General features: G+C 56.4%; 2 protein-coding genes across 5 annotated transcripts in view; both read left to right on the forward strand.

Moving 5' to 3' along the window:
* The window catches only part of KAZN (kazrin, periplakin interacting protein), a 51,325-nt gene extending 40,625 nt beyond the window's left edge, over positions 1-10,700 (forward strand). For 3 of the 4 annotated variants that reach the window (XM_087944508.1, XM_087944510.1, XM_087944511.1), the window contains 7 exons: positions 935-1,126; positions 2,068-2,204; positions 2,529-2,699; positions 3,300-3,489; positions 4,222-4,352; positions 5,154-5,204; positions 5,324-10,700. In XM_087944508.1, coding sequence (XP_087800634.1) covers positions 935-1,126; positions 2,068-2,204; positions 2,529-2,699; positions 3,300-3,489; positions 4,222-4,352; positions 5,154-5,204; positions 5,324-5,491 — 1,040 coding nt within the window. In that variant the 3' untranslated portion in view covers positions 5,492-10,700. Of the gene's footprint in view, positions 1-934; positions 1,127-2,067; positions 2,205-2,528; positions 2,700-3,299; positions 3,490-4,221; positions 4,370-5,153; positions 5,205-5,323 lie in introns of all 4 variants that reach the window. The other variant, XM_087944509.1, reaches the window with a different exon arrangement.
* Positions 10,701-14,671: 3,971 nt separating this feature from the next.
* TMEM51 (transmembrane protein 51) lies at positions 14,672-22,426 on the forward strand. The gene is given in 4 exon segments (XM_026685574.2): positions 14,672-14,769; positions 19,771-20,208; positions 21,136-21,233; positions 21,236-22,426. Coding segments are annotated over 3 exon segments (768 nt in total). The 5' UTR covers positions 14,672-14,769; positions 19,771-19,855; the 3' UTR covers positions 21,553-22,426.
* The last annotated feature ends 7 nt before the right edge of the window (positions 22,427-22,433 follow it).

Below are 22,433 nucleotides of genomic sequence, written 5' to 3' on the forward strand. Positions count from 1 at the left end.
ATGGTGGCATGTAATTAAAGCAGCCCCAGAGCCCCTAATTACAGAGTTCCTGCCAGAAATGCTGAATCTTCTGCAAAGCTCCACCTTCCTGCTGCACTGCCAGCCCCGAGCCAGAGGGGAGCCCTTTCCTGGGGGGAGATCTAACTTTATAGTGTCCCCCCCGCCTTTAATTCCACACCCTTCAAAGTCCACAGACCCTTCTAGCTATGGGGCATCTCGCCGCCGCCCCCCTCCCCCACCCAGGACGGGATGGAAGAGCTGGTGCTGCCACCACCCAGGAGCCTTTTCCCGGCATCTCTTTGGGTGGGCAGGGTGGGCAGGAAGCAGTCCCCCCTCCCTCAGAGACGCCATTAATGAGCAAGAAGTCATGGCTTTGCAGGCTGTGTGTCTCTGTGTAGTTAATACAGGAAAGGAAAGGGAGAGAGAGAGACTCATAAACAATACGGACTAGTGTCATGTATAGAGTTATTCAAAACTGAGTCACCCTCAGTGAGCCCGTGGGGTTCCCTGGCTGGGCTAGGGGTCTAATCAGTGGTTCAGTTAGGCTGGTGCCCACCTCTCTCCGCTCAGACAGCCAAACGCGCTCCAAAGGGAGGCACCCCGCTCCTCAATTTCTCCTACAAAATCCAGCCAAACAGCCACCAAACTGGCTGGGGAATTCTGGGAGTTGAAGTCCACTCATTGCAAGGTGGCCAGTTTGAAAGCCACATCTGCGCCTGATGTGCGTTGAAGGTTGCCTGGGAGGCCGGCAGGCAGGCAGGGGGCCAAATTGAGAGCTCCCATATGCCAGGGGCCTTCCCAGTAAAGGAGGGGGTGCTTTCCCCGGAGGCCCAGAGGGAGCAGGACTTGGTCCCGCTGGGTCTGCCTCGGGAGCCTCTGGAGGAGGAGGCTCCCACCACTGGCCCACATTGTCTCTCTCTGTCATCCCCCCCAGTCCTCCTGCGGGAAGAGGTCAGCCAGCTGCAGGAGGAGATCCACTTGCTCCGTCAAATGAAGGACATGCTGACCAAGGACCTGGAGGAGGCGCACGGGGGCAAGGCCTCCGAGATCCTGCCCGCCACGGAGCTCAAGGTGCAGCTGGCCCAGAAGGAGCAGGAGCTGGCCAGGGCCAAGGAGGCCCTCCAGGGTAAGAGCCCCTCGCCCAGCCCCCGCCTGCCCCGCTTCAAGGGCCCCCTCGGGCCGGGCGGGCTCTGGCCGCAGCGATGCCGCCTCAACAGAGCCTCCAGGGAAGCCAGTCGGCCGGGCTCAGGGAAGAGGCCCTCCGGGGCAGTTCTGGGCCCCCAGCCCCCCCGACCCTCCCAGTCCTGGCCACAGGTGCTGCCCTCGTAACTTCAAACGGTCACTAAACAAGTGGCCGTAAGTCAAGGACTACCTGCCTAAGGCAGAAAGAGGAGGAAGCCCTTGAGAAGCCAAAGTTTTGGAGGCTCAGAGGTAAAAGTAGGCCAATAGCTGACGGGCGGGCGGGGGGGCTGTCCTTGCTGAAGCTGTCCCCTTCCCCCTCCCTCCCGGGTGCAAGCCCCTCCCCAGCCCTCGTTTCCTCCAGGCTCCCCCCTTGGGTGTTGGCATGGGATGGTGCTTTGCAGAGCGGAAAGACGGGCGAGTTGGCAGGGGCGCCCTCTGATCCTTTGCCAGGGGCGGGGGGCTTGGCCAGTACACCCACCCCCCTCCAACGTGAAATGCTATCCACCCCCTGTGTGCCCCCAGAGGCCAGCCAAGCTGGTTACCTCCCTGCCCCCACTGCCAACTTCCTTGCCGAGTTTGTGGTGCTTGGCTTCCTCAAAATGAAACAGGAGCATTTTCACAGAGGGCCCCCCCGCCCGTTTCCATGGCAAACATGCCTGTGTTCTCTGTCCCTTCCAGGCGGTGGGTTGAAAGGATGCCCCCCTCCCTCCCTCCTTTGGCCCAGGCCCTCTGGGGCCCTTCTCCCAATGACCCCCCGTAGGGCACTGGTACTGAAAAGCCCCCACAAAACCAGAATGGAAGCCGGGGAGGGGAGGGGGGGCGGACAGGTGCAGCCGAGCCGTTTTATGGATCTCTTGCGACTAAATCCGTCTTTTTCTCCGGCAGCCATGAAGGCCGACCGGAAGCGCCTGAAGGGCGAGAAGGGCGACCTGGTCAGCCAGATGCAGCAGCTCTACAGCACCCTGGAGAGCCGCGAGGAGCAGCTGAGGGACTTTATCCGCAACTACGAGCAGCACCGGAAGGTTGGGGGCGAGGAAAGGGGGGGTCACCCCTTGGGGGAGTAGGGGGACTGGGGCAGGCAGGAGGACCCAGCCCGTCTCCGCTGAAATCCCACCCCTGCGCCTCACGGGGGCGTCCCCCAGCCCTGGCGGAGGAGCTGAAAACGGGGCATCCGTTCGGGGGGCTGCCTGATGGGAAGCTGGCGGGGGGAGGCTTCTTTGCGCTGAGGAGGCTGTTGGGGAGGGCTGTGCCTCAGAGGGGGCACCCCAAGGCCCACAGGGGGAGGGCTCAGTGTTTGGGGTGAACCCTCCAAGGGGTGCATTCAAAGCCCCCCTGCCTCCCCCCAGGAGAGTGAGGACGCGGTGAAGGCCCTGGCCAAGGAGAAGGACCTGCTGGAGCGGGAGAAGTGGGAGCTGAGGCGGCAGGCCAAGGAGGCCACGGACCACGCCAGCGCCCTCCACTCGCAGCTGGACCTGAAGGACAACCGCATGAAGGAGCTGGAGGCTGAGCTGGCCATGGTGAGGCCGGGCCGCTCGGGGGCTTCCCTGCCATCCCCACCCCTGGCTCCCTGGATGTGGCCCCTCCCCCCTGAAGGGAGCCCCCTCCCCCCCCCAGCAGGGATTTTTGGAAGGTCCCTGTGAGGTCATTTAGTCCGGCTCTCTCGGAAGCAGTGTAGATGCTGCCCTGAGCCCTGGGCTGGGCTTTCAGTTCATCAGGGCTTCAAGGTCTCTGTGGCTCTGAGGGTGCCGGTCGTGGCTGATAGCTCTTGGGAGGAAGGAGGCACAGGATGATGGCCTTTGCGGTCCGTTGCGTTTGCTTCGGCCCGAACAGACGGAGAGAAAACCTTCTTGCAAAGAGAGAATGTTTTCCCTCCCGCCATCCTTCATCTGGGATTAAACCAACCGGGGTTAAATTGACACGGATTTGCCAGAGCTTCTCCCCTCCAGATGTTCCAGCCACGGGTTGGAATCTGCCCGTCCACATCTGGAGAGGGCCCCTTGGAAGGAATGGGGCAGCCCGGGGGGGGGGCAGGCGTGTTCGGGGGTGTCTCCAACACTGCCCCCTCCCCGCTGTGCCAGGGGCTGACCACTCCCCTGCTGCCCTCTCCTCCTGTGCAGGCCAAGCAGTCCTTGGCCACCCTGACCAAGGACGTCCCCAAGCGGCACTCGCTGGCCATGCCGGGCGAGACGTTGCTCAACGGGAACCAGGAGTGGGTGATGCAGGCCGACCTGCCCCTCACGGCCGCCATCCGGCAGAGCCAACAGACCCTCTACCACGCCCACCCACAGCACACGGTGGACCGGCAAGGTAAGAGGCGCCCCCACCGCCAAAGCGGGCCCAGGCCTCTTTCGTGAGGAGGGGGGAGCGAGGGCTGTCTTGACAAAGACCGCCTGGGCCGGAGAGAGAGCCGAGTGGGTCCCCCCTCTCATCTCCCTGCCCGAAGGAAGGGGGGTTTGCCAGGCATCCCCCACAGGTAGAGAGAGTCCTCGCTTAGCCACAGGTAGGACCAGCGGCTCCGTCGCTAAGCGAGGCATCGCGTCATTGTGACTTGTGATTGGGGCAGCCTGGGACCCTGCATAGTCCTCAGCGGTTGCTAAAGAGGGCAGTTGCTAAGTGAGGCCAGCTGTAGGGCAGACCCTGCGGGCGGAGGGGCCGTTTGGGAGCAGGAAATGGGGGTCCCCAGCTCTGCTGAAGTCGCAGGTGCGGCCCAGCCCTCGGGGAGGAGGAAGGGGGTCATCTTCCTCATGCAGGTCATGGGAAGCAAAGGGGCATTTTGAGGCCGATAAGTGGACAGAGAGGTCCCGAAGTTCCGTCATCCATGATGGGCCAAGGAAAGCACATTGTTCTTAGAAATAATGAAGAAAGGGAATAAATCTCCGCCCACTTTGCTAACCCACCCACCCACACACACACCCCGGGATTCAGAAGGTGTGAATTCCGGCCTCCCGGTCTTGGTCAGTTTCGCCAGCAAGGCCGAGTGCATCCTCTCACCCTCCCTCCCCCTCACGCCCCCCTGCCCGCTCCTCCCTTGCATTTCAGGGGTCCGGGTCAGCCCATGCCACTCGCGGCAGCCGTCCATCATCTCCGATGCTTCGGCGGCCGAAGGGGACCGGTCGTCCACGCCGAGTGACATCAACTCGCCTCGGCACCGAACTCATTCCCTCTGCAATGTAAGACGCGTCTGCAGGTCATTGGCTGTTCCTAACTCTTGGTTTTCCAGCCTGGGAAGGGGGGGGGCTCAACCGCTGCCTTTGGTGGGAGGGGGCTGCTTTAAAGGGACACAGAGCTAAAAGGAGGAGGACCCCAAATCTTGCACCCCTTCTCCCGAAGCAGAAGAAGGCGGGTGCCTGCCAACCTCTGAGCGGGGGCGGGGGGGGCGGCGGCTTTCGTCCCCTCAGGGCCAAGGCTCCGGTTGTGCGAATTCTCTCCCCTGCAGCCGGGTTCGCGCTGGGAGCAGAGGCTGTTCCCTGCCTTAAGCCTGTTTTGGGGCACAGGCTAAGCCGTCCCGGCCAGTTGTGGGTGGCAGCATATCCGCACCCTGTCAGGGAGCAGGTTACGGCTAGGTAGCCCTCCTTCCTCCGGCCGTCCCTCCTTCATCGCTTCCGTTGAGAGAGGGAGGTGGGCTGAGGTCAAAGGGATGGGAGGCCGCCAACGGCGCAGGCAGGCAGTCCTCGGCTGAAGGCCATAACGGAGCCAAGTCCGATCATCCCATGACCAAGCAGGTTTTACGGCCTCTTTTGCGGTGGCTGGTCGTAAGGCGAGGACTCCTCTAGTCCCACAAAGAGCATCGGGGCGCTTTCCCCTCCTTGCCTGCCTCTTCCATGAACTCCAGTAGCGGTTCCATAGGGGCCACAGGGGCCCAAGAGGGCGCAAGGGGGAGCAGGCAACGTCACCCCCGTGGGTGGGTGGGTGTGATGGGTGCCATATTTTGTACCGAAAATGCAGGCTGACGTGTCTCTCCTTCCTGGCAGGGAGATAGTCCTGGACCGGTACAGAAAAATCTGCACAACCCAATTGTCCAGGTAGGTTCTGGGCTCCTCCCCAAAAGTTTGGGTTGGGGGTGGGGGGGGGGGCGTCAGCGAGGCTGCAGGGCTGCAGGTGTGGGAACCCAGCGTCCGCTGTGCTCCCCCCCCCCGCCCAGTCTCTAGAGGACCTGGAAGACCAGAAGCGGAAGAAGAAGAAGGAGAAGATGGGCTTCGGCTCCATCTCGCGGGTCTTCGCCCGAGGGAAGCAGCGCAAGTCCCTGGACCCCGGTGTCTTCGACGGGGCGGCCCCCGACTACTACATAGAGGAAGATGCAGACTGGTGACCGGCCGCCCCCCCTCCCGCTCCCGGTGCGCGTGTGAGTGTGTGTCGGGGGGGTGAGCCTCCAGTTGCGCCAAGGCCCCGAACCTGGCTGCTCCCACGTGGCCCTCCTGTGGCTCCTGTACATAGCCCCCCACTCCTGTGTACGAACCCCTTAACTGTCGTCTGTTGAGCGATGCTGCCCGTGTTGTGTAGGCCTCCCTGGTCCTCCTGGGAGTGTTTGGTTGATTTCCTTCCTCCTCCTCTTCCTCCTCTCCCACCAGTTTTTGTTTTCTATTCTCTGCCCTTCCCCCCCTTTCTTTCTACAAAACTTGAAAAACTTGAAGGACTGCTGCGCATTTGTAAATAGCCGCCACCACCATGGTGCATTTTGTGCTTTGTAAATGTCTCCTGCTCCCCCCCCCAACCCCCCCCGTCCCCCAGAAGCCTCTCTTCACTTCCGGGGGCAGCTGGTGTTTCCTGGGCTTTCTGGGCGGGGCAGCTGTGGACACATTGCCCTCAATTGGGGGACAGCCTTGGGTAGCCTTCCCAATTCTACTACACAACCTCCGGTTGAGAAAAGGACCCCATGCTCCGAGGTCTCTGGTGTCTCCAGCATCTGGAGAACAGCAGCCCCCCCCCGCTGGCTCTGGGGCCGCCGACAGGGTCCCTCCGTCCGGCTCTCTCACCTCCGGTGCCCCCTTGGCAGTGCCCGAGAGGGAAGAGCTGCCAGCCGTGGTTTGCACCCTCCGCCTAAGGAGAGCTGTGTCCTTCCCACCTTTTCCCTTTTCCCTGCTGAGGTGGCCGTGGGGCCTCCGTGGGGCTGCCTGGCGATGCCGGTGCTACCGGCCTCCTCAGGGTCCTGCTTTTCATTCTCTCCCAAAAGTCCCTCTGAACTCGGGCCCACTTCCCAGCCCCTCCTCTTGTCCGCCATTCTGATGCCCTTTTCCCTCTTTCAGGCTCTTGGGAACAAACCCGCCGGAGTTCCTTGGGCCTCCTTCGTGGCCGGAGGGCAGAGCCGGATGGGCTCTTGGCCGGCCCCTTTTGGGCTCTCTGTGCCAGGCAAACTGCCCCCTTGTGCCAAGCCAGGTGCAGCTGTTACACACACCTGGGGAGGAAGCAACCTAGAACTACGGAGAGATTTCCTGACAGTTAGAACAGTTCATCAGTGGAACGGCTTCCCTCCAGAAGTTGCAGGTTTTAAAGAAGAGATGGGACAATCATTTGTCTGAAGTGGCTTAGGGCCTCCTGCTTGACCTCCCAGGTCCCTTCCAACTCTGTTAGTTATTCTGTTAGTAGAGGAAGTGAAGCTTCTGGGGTCAACCCAGAGCCTTAACAGGTGTGTGTGTGTGTGTGTGTGACACAAAATAGGATGTTCCCATTTGGGCCAGGGTGCTTTGAAGGGCCTCCTAAATGTCTCAGTGCCAAATTCTTGGTGTGTGTGTGTGTGTGATTGTGTGTGATCCAGAGGGTCCACCTTCCTTAGATGGTCTAAATGCATTTTCTCATCCTTCGCCTTATGGGAAACCCGGGGCTTTTTCTCAGGAGGGGGGGAGAGAAGCGTCTGGGGGGGCGGGGGGGTCCTCTGCACGTCCTTCAGAACAGGCATGGCAGCTTCCCAGCCAGAAAATCCCAGGGAAGCCTCCGTGGCTTTGGGGGACAGGGAAGGGGCAAAAATCCCACGTGTGGATGGGAGACTGAAGGCCAGCAGACACACAAGTTCACAAACTCTCCCCACCACACACACACACACACACCCTAGCATCTCCCATCTCCCAGAAAAAACAGGCTTGACTTCCCCAGCTCAGTGTGGGAAGAATGTGAAACGGGAGGAGCCTTTTCAGGCAGGTGTTTGGAAAAGGAAGAAGTGGTCAAAGGTGTGCAAGGACACAACTCTTCCAGGGCTGTGCACACACACACACACACACACACACGCCCAGGGTGCCCCCAAAAGTTTGCCCCTGGGACGTGGCTGAACCTCTTCAGGCCAAACTGGGGTGGCTGCTGTTGCTCCCTCTCTCTCCTTCTCCCTCTCTCTCTCTCTCCCTCTCGTTCGTTTTTAATGCATACTCATTTTAATTCCTTTATCCTTTTTTTCTCATTTTCCTCTTTTCCCCATTGTTTAATTTTAATTTATTTGCACAATGCAGAAGATGTATTCTAACTAAATTATTACGTAAATATTGGAATTTATATTTTTCCACATTGGGTGGGGATTTTATGAATGGGTGGGGGGTTTTCTTTCTTTCTTTTTGCTTTTGGCTTTGTTGTGCACATGAAGGCTCCACAGAGCGAATCGCAGAGTGATGGTTCTGTGCCGAGAGAACGAATCTGATTCAATCGTTTTTCCTCTCCCGCCTCCCCCTCCCCCCGCCCTCCCCGACCCTGGGGAAAAGGGGCCTCCGGATTTGCTAGGCACCCCCCACCTCCCCATCCCACACACAGGGAGATGTCAGTGCTGCCACAGGGACCCAGGCCTGGCAGGGAGGCGGGCGCCGGCCTGGGCAGTGGCCTTGCCCCTCCTCCGTCTCTCCCCTCTAACCTGGCCAGAGAGCACCCTGCCCTCCCCCCACCCCCCTTCGTCCCCTTAGCTTGCCCATTGTCCAGGCTAAGGAGAGCCCACCTGCCACAGGACGGGATGTCTGTCAGAGGATCCGGTCCTGCCCACGTTTCAAAGTCCCAGCACAGAAGGTAGGTTGCAGCTCTGCAGACACACGCACGCACACACACACACTTTGCTGTGCCTTGTGTGCTGGGCTTCGGAGCCGGGCTGTGCCCACAGCAGAGACTGAGGCTGGGGCAGATTTGGTGGTGTCCCCTTTGCTGTTTTTTTAAATGATGGGCATCTTCTTGACGAGCCTTAAGGGAGATGTGGGGGCTTGCCTCTGCATGGCCCCCCTCCCAAAAGTGACCGAGAGGCTCTTGGTCAGCATTAGCACTTAGGAGAGGAAGGGGCTTCCCTTTTCCCTGGCAGGTGGGTGCCGTAGCTTTGAGGAGGAAGGTCAAAGGTCCAGCCTGGCCAGGGGAGATTGGGGGGGGCTCATTCTGGAGAGAAGCATCGACTGAGTTGGCCGCGGATGGGGATCTGGGTGAGGGGACAGCCGCCTTCCGGTGCCCAGGAGGGCCACCTTGGTGCTCTTCCAAGGCCAGAGGCCTCTCCCGCAGCTCCTGCTAGCCCTGGCAACCTCCTTGCCCCCCTCGCATAACTCGAGTGGCCCAGGAAAATCAGCTTTTCCCACACGGCTTGTTGCTGGCCTGCACTGAGCCTGCCTCAGCAGGTGGAAACATCTCCCCCGGCTTCTCTCCTCCGGATGGGGAAGAAGTTCAGCTCCCCCTCCTCACCTCAAGCCTTTGAGACTTGGGTGGGGGACACACCCAGAGCCAGACCTGGAAGCAAAGGCACTTTGTCCCCGGCTGGCAGTCAGGATCCCAGGGCACCGGATTTCCCCCAGGGATGCCTGGTGGCCCAGAGGTGCCCATAAGTTGGCTGTGGGCAGAAACAGGCCTGGGTGGGCTGGAGGGGCTCGGGCACCTCCCTTCGGGATGCTGGGCAGGTTCTGGGCCAGCAGAGATGCTGCTTTGGGGCAAGTCGCTTCCCGCCACAAGCATTCAGCCTCGCACGCTCACAGCCTGGTGTGTAGAGCTCTTTTCAGGTAAACGCCTGGATGGTTCCTTGAGGAGACCGAATGTTGCCCCCAAAGGGGATGCCAGGAATGACGTTCTCCTTGGGGATAAGGACTTGCGAGGCAGGCAAGGGGGGTCACTGGAGAGAGCTCACTCGGGGGGCAAGGCCAGACCCCGGATCGTCATGGAGGAAAACCCCTCCTCTCTGTGGGTGCCCGGAGCCTAAAGCGGCTGAGTCTCCAGGCGCACAAATCTGAACTTTTGTGAGGCTCCACTTACAACGCAACGTTTCCGGACTGGGAAAGGGCCCTGAACACGTCGACCCACACCTGGATTTTGCTAAATACTTGTTGGATCCGGTCTCCTTGTTTGAGCTGAAAGGGAGTTCAAACCGGAGGAAATGGGTGCAAAGACCCCATGACGTGACACCAACTTCTTCATCCCAAGAATTGTGGGGTGAGCATAATTCCTGCCTTGGTGGCACCTTTGCTCCAACTCCTTCGAGCCGAGCAGGTGGGCTACAACTCTCACCTGCCTGGATTTTTCTGCCTGGAGCCGTTTAGAGGAAAAGGGCTGGCGTTTTTTTTATTCCTTGAAGTTCGATTAGGAAGCGCGCACGCACACGCATGCCCTTCCATGAAAAGGAATTTCCATTCCTTCCATCGTGACGTGGCTTCCCAGGCTCAGTGGCAGTTCAGCAATTCTGGCTTGCTGTTAAATAAGCAAACCAGTAGGGGCTGCCACCCCCAGCCCCCCCCATTTTATTTTGGCCATGCTTCCCCTCCCCCCTTTTTCTGCTCCTTTTCTGCACAGCTGCTGCGTCGTTTCAGAAGATGGAGCTCGGCTGTGCTTTCCTGCCCCTTCACGGCTTCCTTTGAGGATATGGTAGCCCTCCGGACAGGCTGTTTGGGAAAGGAAGGGGTCTCGTGTGGGCCATATAAATCTGATGATTGGTACCCTGAGTTGCTCTGGAGGAAGTGAGAGTAAGGCTGGCCCAGGTAGGTTGCAACCCCTGATAGGGCGAGGTTAAGGTTAAGCGTTCCCCAGAGAGACCTGAACCATTTAAGGGGGTGGGGTGGGCAGGATTTCACCCTCCCTGCACTGCCCGGGGCTCACACCAAAAGGCTGAGCCACTTCCTCCCCTCCCTTTTAATTGGAAATAAAATTGGAGGCACCAAAGCTCCAGAAATGCATTTCTAAGTCATTCTCCTTTCAGTTTTCCATCTTTCCTTCTTTCCTTCTTTCCTTCCTTCCTTCCTTCCTTCCTTCCTTCCTTCCTTCCTTCCTTTCTTTCTTTCTTTCTTTCTTTCTTTCTTTCTTTCTTTCTTTCTTTCTTTCTTTCTTTCTTTCTTTCTTTCTTGGTAAACTAGAAAATAATTATTTTAAAATAAAGGAAACAAAACTAAGAAGGTGATTTATTTAAAAGAGCTACCATTTTAAAACAAAATATCTTACAAATTATGGGTAACATTAGATTTAACTTTGTCTCCTTCCTCTCCTCCCCCCTTACTTGTGTGTCAGGGGAGAAACAATTCCTTCAAGGCATGGATGCAAATATAAAAATATAAAAAAAAAAGAATACACAACTAAATAAAGCTTATTTTAAAGTATGCTTTGCTATACGTTTTGATGACATTGCTGTTTGCTCAAATGTTGGAGCCAAGAAAAACCCACCAGCCAAAGGCCGGAAGGAGGTTGCTTTTGGTGTTTCGTGGTGGATCCTGGGGGGGGGGGTCTGGCCCAGGGACGCCCCTTTGGCCTTCCGTGGGAGCAGAGGGGAGGTTGGGGAGAGCCCCCCCCCGCAGAGTGCTGGTGCTGGTGGGGTGGGGGCCTCCCGCTCAAGAGGGGCTTCCGCACAGAAGCTTCACCTCTGCTCCTGACCCCCCCTGGGTTTCTCGGAGGGCAGAGCCTGTGCAGCTGCTGGCCCCACAGTCCTGTCACCCATCCCTATTGAGTCTCTTGTCAGCATTACATCCTGTCTTCTTCCCCTCTTGGTCCACCACATTTTCAGAGGGTTTCTTTAGTGGGAAAAGCTGAAGATTGTTGAACTTCAGCAGCCACTTCGGGGGCTCTAGTCCTCAAGGTGCTTTTTCAAAGGGCAACTGGACTTTGTGTTTCCTTGAAGACGTTTCGCTTCTCCAAGAAGCTTCTTTGGTTCAGTTCAGGTCTTCAGAAATGAAGAAGCTTCTTGGAGGAGAATCAAAACTTCTTCAAGGAAAAACAAAGTCCTGTTGCCTTTTGAAGTAGCACCTTTGGGATCTCCATAGAGGCAGACAATTGCAGACTCTTGTGACATCTAGTGGCTTGAAGAAGTATTGCGCCGAAGAGCAGGCTGGCAAAAACTGCCAGAAAAATTGAGGGCTTGGTGTCCCTCCCTCCCTCCCTCCCAGCCCGGCCCTCCTCGCAGGGTTGTTGTCAGGGGGGAAAATAGGCATTATCTATTAGGATAATAATAATAATAATAATAATAATAATAATAATAATAATAATAATAATAATAATAATAATAATAATAATAATAATAATAATAATAATAATAAATAATCATTAATAATCATTAATAATCATTAATAATTAATAATAATTAATAATAATATAATTATTTGTTTCCATTCCTAGCTGCTCTGTTCAGTCCAGTGGACAATAATTTCTGAATTGGAGACAAGCAGCCTGGCTCAAAAATTCTGAGAAACTGGAAAGAAAGCTTAAAAGCACCTTACGTTGCTGGTGTTTTTTCTTTTAACAGAAATCTTTTTTGCAGGTGAAGAAAATGGAGAAACTGTTCAAGCAGATTTAGCACAATCTTAGGGATAGCTGGGCTGAAGCCCCATCGCCTGGAGGGCACCAGAATGGGCCGGGTCCCTCCAGCAGGCGCTGCCTCGGGGTGCCCTACAAACTGCCTGCTGGAGGCTAGAAGTGATGGGGTGGGGACGCAGCCTTTGCCTCAGGGAGCAGAGTGGGGCTGGCAGTGCTGAGCAGATGGCTCAGGTTGGGGGTGTGGTGGCTCCTGTGTTTGCACACAGAGACCGGCTTAATAGCCGTGCCACATGCCAGCCTGCAGTCAAGGGAAACCCCACCGATGGGAGTTACTGCAAGCGGGAACCAGGAGCCAACTCCCTGCCTTGGGCAAGGATCCACACGCAGGCCGGCCCGGGACTGACCGGCCAGCGTGGAGCCCCACCGATGGGCTCCTGCACCTGGGGCAGCCGGTCGCCTGAGAGTCGGGCCTTTCTTTGCGATCCCCACTGATGGGCAGACACGGCTTGGGAGAAATGGGCACTCTGGTCCAGCCGCAACCCTTGCCTTCCCGGACCGAAGGAAGGCCGGCCCAGAGCTTTGCCCTCCCCAGCCTTCGAAGGAGCCTCGAGACCGGCTGCTCCAGCCATTTGCAGGGGGCTCCACCATTATCAACACGCCTGCCTCTGGTTTCGTTTTGCTTTTATAGTTTCAAAGTTTTAAAAATGAATTAATGGTAATGATGGTTTTAAACTCATTGCTTTATGGATACCGGTAGCCCTCCAGTTATGACCATCGCAGAGCCTTGTAATCATGGACGTAACTCGTGGCAGTTAGAAAGGAAATGCCACCGTCGAGCAAAGCCATGGGCTGGTGCGATGGGCGGCTCTGACTGAAAACCGGAAGGAAAATGGCAGGCTTGGGCAAAACCCGTGTACTTAACCGCAGGGCAATGCAAACAGCCGTAATTGTGGTCCAGTTGCTGAGCGCACAACATGCAGTTACAGGACCACAAGGGAGCAGGGGGGGCATGATGGTGAAAACTTCAAATCCGAGTCACACATTCCCCCCAGGTAGTTCTGTTGGAACTTCACTAAGCAAGAAGTCATAAGTCAAGGACTCCGTGAAATTGGCAGGCACAAACATGCTAAATAAGTGAAGGTGTAAATAAATGCCCCAGAAGGCAGCTGAACCCAGTGGTCTGTCTCCGAGCTCAGGGCACAGAATCGGGGTCTCCAGTAGCAGGAGAAAGCTTCCTTAAAAGAGAGGGGGGATGGAGGTCAGACTAGATGAACTTGGTGTCCCCCTCCAATTCTAGACGCTGCAAATACTCAAATTTCAGCACCACAGACCGGCATAAACTTGGAACAAAAGTGAAGAGGCAGCTGTGGCCAACAATTGATCGAAAAAGGAGGAAAAGAGGCCAGCGTGGCTGAATCAAAGCGTTAAGGACATCACCCCCACAAAAGGAGGTGCAGAAGAAGAGGTGAAGCTAGGAAAGCAGCAACTGGTCCAAAGGGGCTGGGGAAGGATGCCCACCCCCACCGCAACTTTCTTCCATAGGCCCCCTCCCCCCCCCCAGGAGGAGGAGAATAGTGACTGGCTGGTGAGAGCGAAACGTAAATGGGAAAGAACAGAGCTCATTTGTTTGGCTTTTGAAACCTCTGTGGGTGGGTGGGGTGTGCCTGAGTTTGTATTCCAGTTCAGTTGGGAGAGGCCCAGGTGAGCGTCCAGAGGAGGAAAGCAGCTCAGTTGCACAACCTGTGGGGCTCAGCCACAGCCTGGCACGCCACACACACACACACACACACACCTCCCCATGTCCAGGTAGGTGGAATTTTGTTCCTATGCTCCTAGACTCTTAGCTTAACAAAAGTACAGTTTAGAAAAGACAATATGTTTTTTGAGCATAAGCACCAAGGAAATCTCCCCTTCCCTTTCATATACAGGTTCCCCCTGTCATCCCACACAGAAATTGCACAGAAAACCATATGGTTTATTTGGCTTTCACTATAGCACAAACCTCACCCTCGATTACATGGAATAAACCACGATTCCAGGCTACTCTGAATTCCGCAAACGGCGGTTACGGTTAACAGGCTGGCTCAGCAGTGTGTGTGTGTGGGGTGGGGGGTGTTTCAAGGTCATGCCGCAGAAGGCCCTGGCGGGAGCCTCGGAGCGGCCTTGGGTCCCAGGGAGCAGAAGTTTCAGCCACCGAGGCCTGCTGACCCCCCTCCCGGTGTCTCTCGGTTGAGAAATAACGGCGGGATTCAGAGCGAGGCTTTAGGGCGCAACTGCCGCAGGAATCGCCCCGCCAGGCTTTGCCCGAGGAATCGGGCCCGTCGGCAAGCCGCCCGCCCGGGGCGCTCGGTGCTTCGGACAACCGCGCCTTCCAAAGCTCGACGCGGACCGGCGCGGCGGGCAATCGGCCGACCGGCGCCAGCGAGGGGACCTGGCGGGGCTCGGGGCTGGGCTGAGGTCCGCGCCTCGCCACCCTTGGGATGGGGAGCGGCCCCGGGAGAAGCGGCGGCGGCTTTGGGCTACGGCAGACCCGCAGCTGCCTCGCGACGGAGGGCCCCGCTTGCCACCCACCCCCGCTCCGGGGCTGAGGGAGTTGAGGCGGGGAGGTCGGGCGGGATCCCACTCCCAGAGGAGGGAGGGGCCGGCGGGCAAGGCGCCCCCCTCAAAGAGAGGGAAGCGAGCGGCCCTTCCCGCCGCCACCTTCTCCCTCCTCGCAGGTGGAGCCCTCCTGCCCAGGGAGGCTCGCTTCCGCCCGCAGGGAAGCCTCGGCCGGGGCGGGGCCTGGAGGGGCGGCCCAGTGGGCGCGGGGAGGGCCGGGGGCGGCGGTACAGCCTCAGCCGGAGACGGAACCAGGCGGCGGCGGCGGCGGCGGCGGCGGGAGAGGCGAAGCCATGCGCCGCCCGAAGAGAGCGCAGCCCCGAGGTGAGCCAGGCGGCGCCCCAGCCCGACCCCGCCACGCAGCCGGGCAGGCAGGTGAGGCGCCTCTCCCGCCCAGGCCAGGGAGACGACGCGCCGGCTCCTCGGGCAGCCTCCCGCCGGGCGAGGCGGACTTTGGCCGGGCGGCCAGCGCTGGACCTCGGCCGCCCTTCGCCCTTCCCGGGGGAGGCGGCGAGGGCCCTCTGGGTCCGGCGGCAGCGGGCGGGGGAAGCCCGAGCGGAGCTTCCTCGGGGTGCCGATCGCCTCGCCCCGCTCCTCCGAGGGGCCTCGGCCGGGCGGCCCGGAATAGCTCCCGCTGGCCTCGGTAGGTCTGGGCGGGGGCGAGGGGCGTCTCTGCCGTCGGTTCGGCCGCCTCGCGGAGGGTCCCTTGTAGCACCCCGGGCGCGTTTGGCGGGGGCTTCCCTCCGCTTCCCCCTCCTCAGCCCCTGCTGCGGCTCCAGCCCCTCCGGGCGCGGCCGGGTGGGGTCGGCGCGGGTTCGGGGGACGAGCGGGCCCCGGGCGGCCTGCGGGAGCTCGTCCGGATCGCCCCCGGGAAGGCAGGCCCGAGCTGCCCCTTCGAAGGGCGGAGAGCCGCCGGGAGCGGACCAACCGGTTTGCCTCTCCCGCTCGCCAGGTTAGACTTTAACCCGACTCCGGCGGCGGCTCCGGGCTCTCCTTCCGCGAGGAAGAAAGGGAAGATTGACGTTGTCGCAGAGAAGAAGAAAAAGGGAAGTCGGGAAGCCTCCCAGGGCCAGGCGGCGGCCTCGGCCTCCTTTCCGCCCGCGGGCCTTCCTTGCGAGCGGCGTTTCGGCTGGGGTGGCCTCCGTGGCCGGCCTGGGAAGGGCTGCGCGTGTCTCGGCGGGAAGGTGGGCCCCGGTCTTCAGCACCGCCGGCGGGAAGCTCCGCTGCAGTTGGGAGCCTGGCCTGTACAGGGAGACCTCGACTTACGACCACAGGGGAGCCCAAAATCTACGTTGTTAAGTGAGATGTTTGTTAAATGACTTTTGCCCCATTTTACGACCTTTCTCACCACAGTTAAGTGAATCGTTGCAGTTGTGAAGGTAGTCACACAGCTGTTAGGTGAAACTGGCTTCCCCGTTGACTTGTCACAAGGTCGCAAAAGCGGATTGCATGGCCCCGGGACACTGCGACCCGTCATAAATAGGAACCAGTTGGCAAGAATCCAAAGTTCGATCCTGTGACCACGGGGGATGCTACAGTGATCGTAAGTGTGAAGAAGAGTCCTGTTATTTTTTTCAGTGCCGTTGTAGCTTTGAACGATCACTAAGCCTGTCCTCAAACTGCAAAACGTAGATGACTCAAGCAAGTGAGACTTGCTGCATGTTTCAGTTGGATGCAGGGAAGGTTTCCTTTCTAGGCCCAAAAGGACTTTGAGCGAAAACCACCTGAACTTGCAGGTCTGGTTTAGGTGCCGATCTAAGAAACAGCTTGTTTAAGCACAATTGATGGAATGGATCACAGGGGGTTTGGAACAAGGGCCTTCATTTCACACCAGCCGCATTATAGCTTGGGGTGTTCTAGGAATCTGTTCATAGGACAAGGTACAGATTTTGCCCTTGCCATCGGTTGCCTGTGGTCTAGGCGTGTAAACCACAATGATTAAGTACATGTAAACCAGCAGAAAGGGGTGCTTTATCTGGCTTTTTACCTCGGGGCCTTCACGTTTGTAAATGAGTGAATTTGTCCATTTTGCCAGGTGTTAAATTCTAATTATCTACAATTATATGCTTTAAGCAATATGTACCGTGGCCTCAATTATCTTGCGCGACTGATCTGGCTGCAGCACCCTGTACTCATAGACTTGGCTTTCTTTTATCGCCAAAATCTCCCTCTTTTCTCCCTTTCTTGTACTGTTATTCTGTTTTAATATCTCTCTTTCCTCCTTCCCCGAATAAGTGAAAATGAATTCAACAACCCTGGATAATTTTGTCCCTTTTCTCATTTTAATTTCTGTGCAGCAGGGAGAGTTAATGAGGGTTGTGTGGCAGCTTTGATGGGAGTATACAGCATTTACAAAATAATAATTATGGTAATGATACAGTATTGTCAGGATAAGGTGAGCTTGCCCAGAAAACCCATGGCAAGAAGACACTACAGTGCAGCCACTGATGGCCTTTTGAAAAAGTGGAGGGAGGCAGCCTTGTTATTTACTGATTGGGATTACAAAGCCCAGAATTTGAAACCAGCAAGGGGTGTTTGTGTGTGTCCTGCAAACACAGGAATTGTAGGACTTGTGATACAAGACAGGAAGGTTTAATGGCTCAGAGTTGCAGTCCATCAAAGTCAGTGTAACTCATTCTATTGATTTCACTAGATGGACTCAAAAAGGTGATCGATTGATTGATTATGTGCTATCAAGTCCTTTTTTTGACTTCTACTGGCCTCATAGATAGATTTTCTCCACGAAAATCTGTCTGTTGCCTGGTCTTTCTGAACTTAAAAAAAACGAAACACCAGGAAAATCACAGAGAAATTGAGAGGGCTACGGTTGTCTCTCCACATGAGAATCTTTCTTCCAAAATGATAAAGCCAAGAAAAATAATTTGATATTGATTTTCCCACCTTCCCATTTTCCTGCTTTATTTTTTCCATGTGTGACTATCTTGTTTTTTACTCTTTTTATAATGGGTTTAAAAGCAAACAGTCGTTGAAAAGTCAGCCCCTCTTTAGTGCAGGGGCAGTGTTTGGCCAAACAGCTTTGGAATATAGAACTGTGGCTTATCTTGCAGACCAAGATAATATCTGTGTCCACACATTCTTTGCCCCCTGGAACAATCCTGGCAGGGAACAGTTTATGCTCGTGGAAAGCCGTTTCTTCTGTGTCAGAATGAAATATTAGCAAGGGAACCCCGGTCCATCTAACGGGGCAGGGAGAATGTTTCAGCAAATATTCTGGCAAAATAATTTTCTCCCCAGCAAGGAGACCTGAGGAATTTCTCCTCCAAGTAACTGTGAGCCGATTTCATGGGAGGCCTTGCGCAGTCAAAGATCCGAAAGGGAAAAGGCGATTCAGAGTTCACATGAAGGTTTGCCCTGCAGGAGTTGTCATCGCTGCCTTAAATTTCCCAAGAAGGCAGCCTGTTCCCCAATGGACTCAGCCTGAGCATCCCTTGTGCTCTTAAGCCTACTGGGATCCTGCTTCCATCCTTGGGGAGTCTGGGCTGCAAACAGGCTGCAGACGGATGGAGAGAGAAGGGGGACTGGGGAAAATGGGATTTCCCCAAAGGCCAGCTGTTCATCCTTTTTCATTCATTGCAAATAATTTCCACCAAAGGGAATTGGGCAGTGGGTTAGTTTGTTAGTTAACTGTTGCTCAGGTTAACAGTTTGTCAGACTGAGGTTCCTTTGTTGCAACCTCTCGGAGTAAGTCTGTTCAGATACAACTTGGCAGAGAGGTGTCATTTCCTCTTTTATTCATTCCTCATTGTAGTCTGGCTGGTTCTCAGCTTCCTCAGGGGCCTGATCAGGGCGTCCTGGCTCTTTCTGGGCAAGATGGCCGCATTGTTGCTCTGGGGTCCTTCCAGGGCATCTTGGCCCTGGGGCCGTTCTTGGGCACAGGGCAAGGCCCGTATTCTGGGTTTTGTCTTTCAGCTGCTTTGGGGTCCATGGGAAAGCCGATCTTGGCCGTAGGAGGGATCTCAGAAACTCAGCCGTCAAAAGCCCGCCTGTCTCTCCTTTTAAGCCTTACGTAGGTAGGAACAGGTAGGAAATCTGATCTGCAGTTGGCTGGACGAAGTCTCCGCCTGCCAAGCTCTCGGCCGCTGGCCTTTTCAGGCCGGTTTCCACCCTGGTGAAGGCTGCAAACAACCAGGAGAGGTTTCCATGTGCCAGGAGACCCAAAGCCTCAGGCGTTCCAGGAGGGCCTGTGCTGGTGGAAAAAACCCAGCGGCATTTTTGGTCTGGTTGGCAAGACGAGAGCTTTTTTTGGTCAAATCTGGCCTGCGCTTTCCCTCCTATTCTGGGCTTGCATTGAGCTATTCTGATTTTTCTTTTTTCTTTTTTAGTGCATGCTAAATCTTTCCTAGCGCATATGGCTTTTATGTCTAGTTGGGATTTTTAAAATTGTGTCTGGGGTTCTATTTTAATCCTGGCTTCATTTCTGGAACGCAGCTATTCCACAACAGAAGTGGAATCCAAACCAGAGTTTGCCCAATAATGTTTGGTGGGGGTGTCTGAATGCTTATAAAAGGGGTTTTCCATGGGGCTGGAGAGGGGCACGTATGGGTTTTTTTTTCTTTTCTTTTCTTTTTTTGTATTTAGTTCTGTTAGTATTTATTTTCAAATACTTGCTACAGTTTTTTTTTTTAAATATATATATTGTATGTATCTTTGTGTTTTGTTCCTTTACTTTCTTTTCCCTTTTTCTTTTCCCCCGTTTTAAAAGCAACTGAAAAATCATATAAAAAAGTTTGGGACATTAGTCCTGGTAGTTTACTCCATCGCTTGGGATAACCCGAGGGAAGGTACAGCTTTGAAACTGCAGCTTTCCTACGGTTATGCCAAGCCATTGTTCTCCAGCTGTGTTGCACTGCAGTTCCCATTCTCCACAGCAAAGTGAACCATAATGCTAGACATCCAGAGGCCCAGCTTGGAGAAAAGGTGGGGCTCCGGTTGCTTTGAGTGCCTGTTTCAAGGTTGTTTCTCCCCAGTCGTGGGATTTCGCAGTGGCCTCCCGTCCATCCCCTGTCTTTTTACAGACATCCAGGTGCTGCCATTTGCTACGGCATGAAGGAAACAAACCTGCAAAAAGGAAGGAAGCTTCCCAGGAGCGGAATTGGGGATTACAATGATTCCCAGGAAAATTGGAGGAATCCAAAGAGGGGTGGGGTGGGGGGCTCTGCCCAGAAGTGGCTCAGATAATTTTATGTCCCCAAATGTTAGAAAGACAACAGGCCAAATTTTAATTTCTGCAGTTCTGCACCCACTGCCTTGCCAGGAATTTTCTTCTTCACCTGAAATCGATCCCGTTCCCTCGTCTTTCTCCAGATCCCCATTTCCTGCTTGGATCTTCTGAGCAATCTCAGTGGAGGAGGAAGGGAATCCGCTGGGTCTCCCCTGAGAACCATTGAGGATGGCCCAGTCCAGGTCCAGCAGCGGCTCCCACTACGCCCTGACGGCCATTGGGCTGGGGATGCTGGTCCTTGGAGTCATCATGGCCGTCTGGAACTTGGTCCCGGGCTTCGGCCTCAGCGCCAAGCCTCACCCGACCGGCGGTCACCACAACGAGACCGAGGTCAGCAAAGGGCTCCTGCACAGGAACAAGACCTTTTCGGTGGCCTACGTCCTGGTCGGCGCTGGCGTCCTGCTGCTCCTCTTCTCCATCTGCTTGACCATCCGGGACAGAAGGAAGCCGAGGCACCACCAAGACGACGTTGTCCGGACACGACCTCAGCCCTCGTCCGAGCAGCCTCCCCCAGAGGACAGGTGAGCAGGGAGGGCCACTTTCCCACCCAGAGTTTGCCAAGAGGCCCCATAACTGCCCGTGTGCCTGGGGAGTTCCTTTTGAGCCCCGGCTCCTGGCAGGGGCACTTCATGGCCTCAGCCACAAACTGGGCGCAATGAAGTTAAGCCCCCATTGGCATCTCCTTCTGGCCAGGCAACCTGTCCAAAAAAGCCGAACAGAGGCAGCCTTTCCTTTCTGGGAAGGGCCAAAGCTCAGCGTCCAGCGAGTAACGGCCTCCCTCAACCTTCGCCCAGATCTCCTGTGGGAGACCCTGGTCAGCTCTGGGACCAGATAAATGCAGACGGGGGCTCAGTTCAGCCCTGGCTGTGACTGGCATGGAAGGTTCCTTGCAGACTCCTTCGGAGGCTGTGTGGGCCTCCTCGTGGGGCCATATCCGCACCGTCTGAGTAGCCGCCTCCACAGAAGCCGTTGGAGGCGAGACTTTGCGTCCTGGGTGAGGCCCCGGGAGTTGCATCCAAAGAGCAGGAGTCGCACCAAGCCCTGGCCGGCAGCCTAAATCTGAACGACCCACCCAGCAAGCCTCATAACGCCCGAGTGTGTGGACAGTGAATTCATACGCACCACACACCTTGTAAACAGGGTTGCTAGAACAAGCCCTGGTTCGGAGGCATTGCAGAGCCTTCAGGGAATTGCCCTTCCTTATCCCCTCTTTGCTGGGAGGGGAGCGGGGGGAGAGCCCCCATTGGGCCACTGTGTAGCAAGGGAGCTTGGATGGCAACAGTCTCCCCACTGATGGCTGGTGGGTTGCCACGATTAACCTTGGCCTTTGAGGTCATCTGTTCCAGCCTTCGGGGCTTTTAAGAGGGGAGGGGGAGAGACGTTTGAGAGGGAGGGGTCGGGGGTTGGCCCTCCTGAGCACTCATCTCTCCCGATCTGCCCCCCCGCAGCCAAGAAGACGACAACGACAGCCTGTCCCGCTACTACGTGCCCAGCTACGAGGAGGCGGTCAACGGCCTCTACCCGCAGGAGCCCAGGCTGGAGGCCGGCGTGGCACCCGCATCAGCATCTCCCTTCCTTCCTACGAGTCTCTCACGGGGCTGGATGAAAGCCTCCCCACCAGGCCCAGCCAGGCCGCAGGGACAGCCATGGGGGCGGAGCGCCCACCCGCCCGGCAGAGCTCCCGCCTCAGCAAGCGCCTCAAGCCCTTGAAAGTGCGCAGGATCAAGTCTGAGAAGCTGCACCTGAAGAACCTCCAGCTGGGCAGCACCCCTCCTGCCCGGGTCACCATCGAGCCGCTCACTCCCCCTCCGCAGTACGACGAGACGCCCCCCAAGCTGCCAGACCCCCGGGAGGGGGAGTCCTGAAGCCGCTCCGAGGGACCCCTTTGCAGGAAGCACCGGAAGCGCTTTTGGGGCAGGGTGGGGATGTCTCATGTCCGGTTGCAAGCGTTGGAGCCAAGCCAGAGGCCCACCGGGAGGAGAAAAGGGATGAGCCAGGCTCTCGCAGATGGCCTCCGTGGTGTTTGTCCTCGTGATCCTGGCCCATCCGGGATTTGAGAAATACCCCCCTTTCCCCTCCAAGGAAACAACCCCTGCCCCCCCGCCCCAGACCAGACTCCGCCCTTTTCTCCTGCTCTTTCCTTCCAACCTGCTGGATGGATAGTTTGGGAAGGTTGCCAAATCCCCTCTGCAAACTCGGCTCAGGGCCAGGGGGGGCTGAGGGGCAGGTTTGATACCATCTTAGCAATATGAACCTTGAGGTTATAGTGTATCTGTGCGTTTGTGTGTGTGTGTTTTCTAAATTATGTCATTTTTATATCTGTTTGGTAATGAGCACCTCTCCAAACTAGCTCTCCAGTCTGGCATGATTGCCAGGCTAATTTTTAATTTTTTTGTGGCAGTTTCCAGCAATGGGGCTTCAAACCCGGCCTCCTTTTCCACCAAATGTGGGTTTTCGGCAAAGCGAAGGAAATTCGGGAAACTTGAAATCAAACATTGCAAGGGCCAAAGAGAACAGCCCAGATCCACCGGGATCTGCTGCAGGCTCCAGAAACATCTTCATTTGGGGAGGGAGCTCTGGACCATCTCCCCTGTTGTTCCTCTTGGGTTTTGTAGCTGCTGAACTGGAAATGTGAAACTTCTTTTTCCAAGAGGGTGTAACTTTTTTTAAACTGGAAGGTGGGGAGGAGGGGGGAAGGAAGCCCTTTCTAAAAAAAAGAATAAATGGGTGAGATCTTGATTTAACG

This window comes from Notechis scutatus, chromosome 16 (genome assembly GCF_049901735.1).
Source record: "Notechis scutatus isolate UNSWTSFEM ecotype Mainland chromosome 16, rNotScu1.2, whole genome shotgun sequence".
Classification (NCBI taxonomy): Eukaryota; Metazoa; Chordata; class Lepidosauria; order Squamata; family Elapidae; genus Notechis; species Notechis scutatus.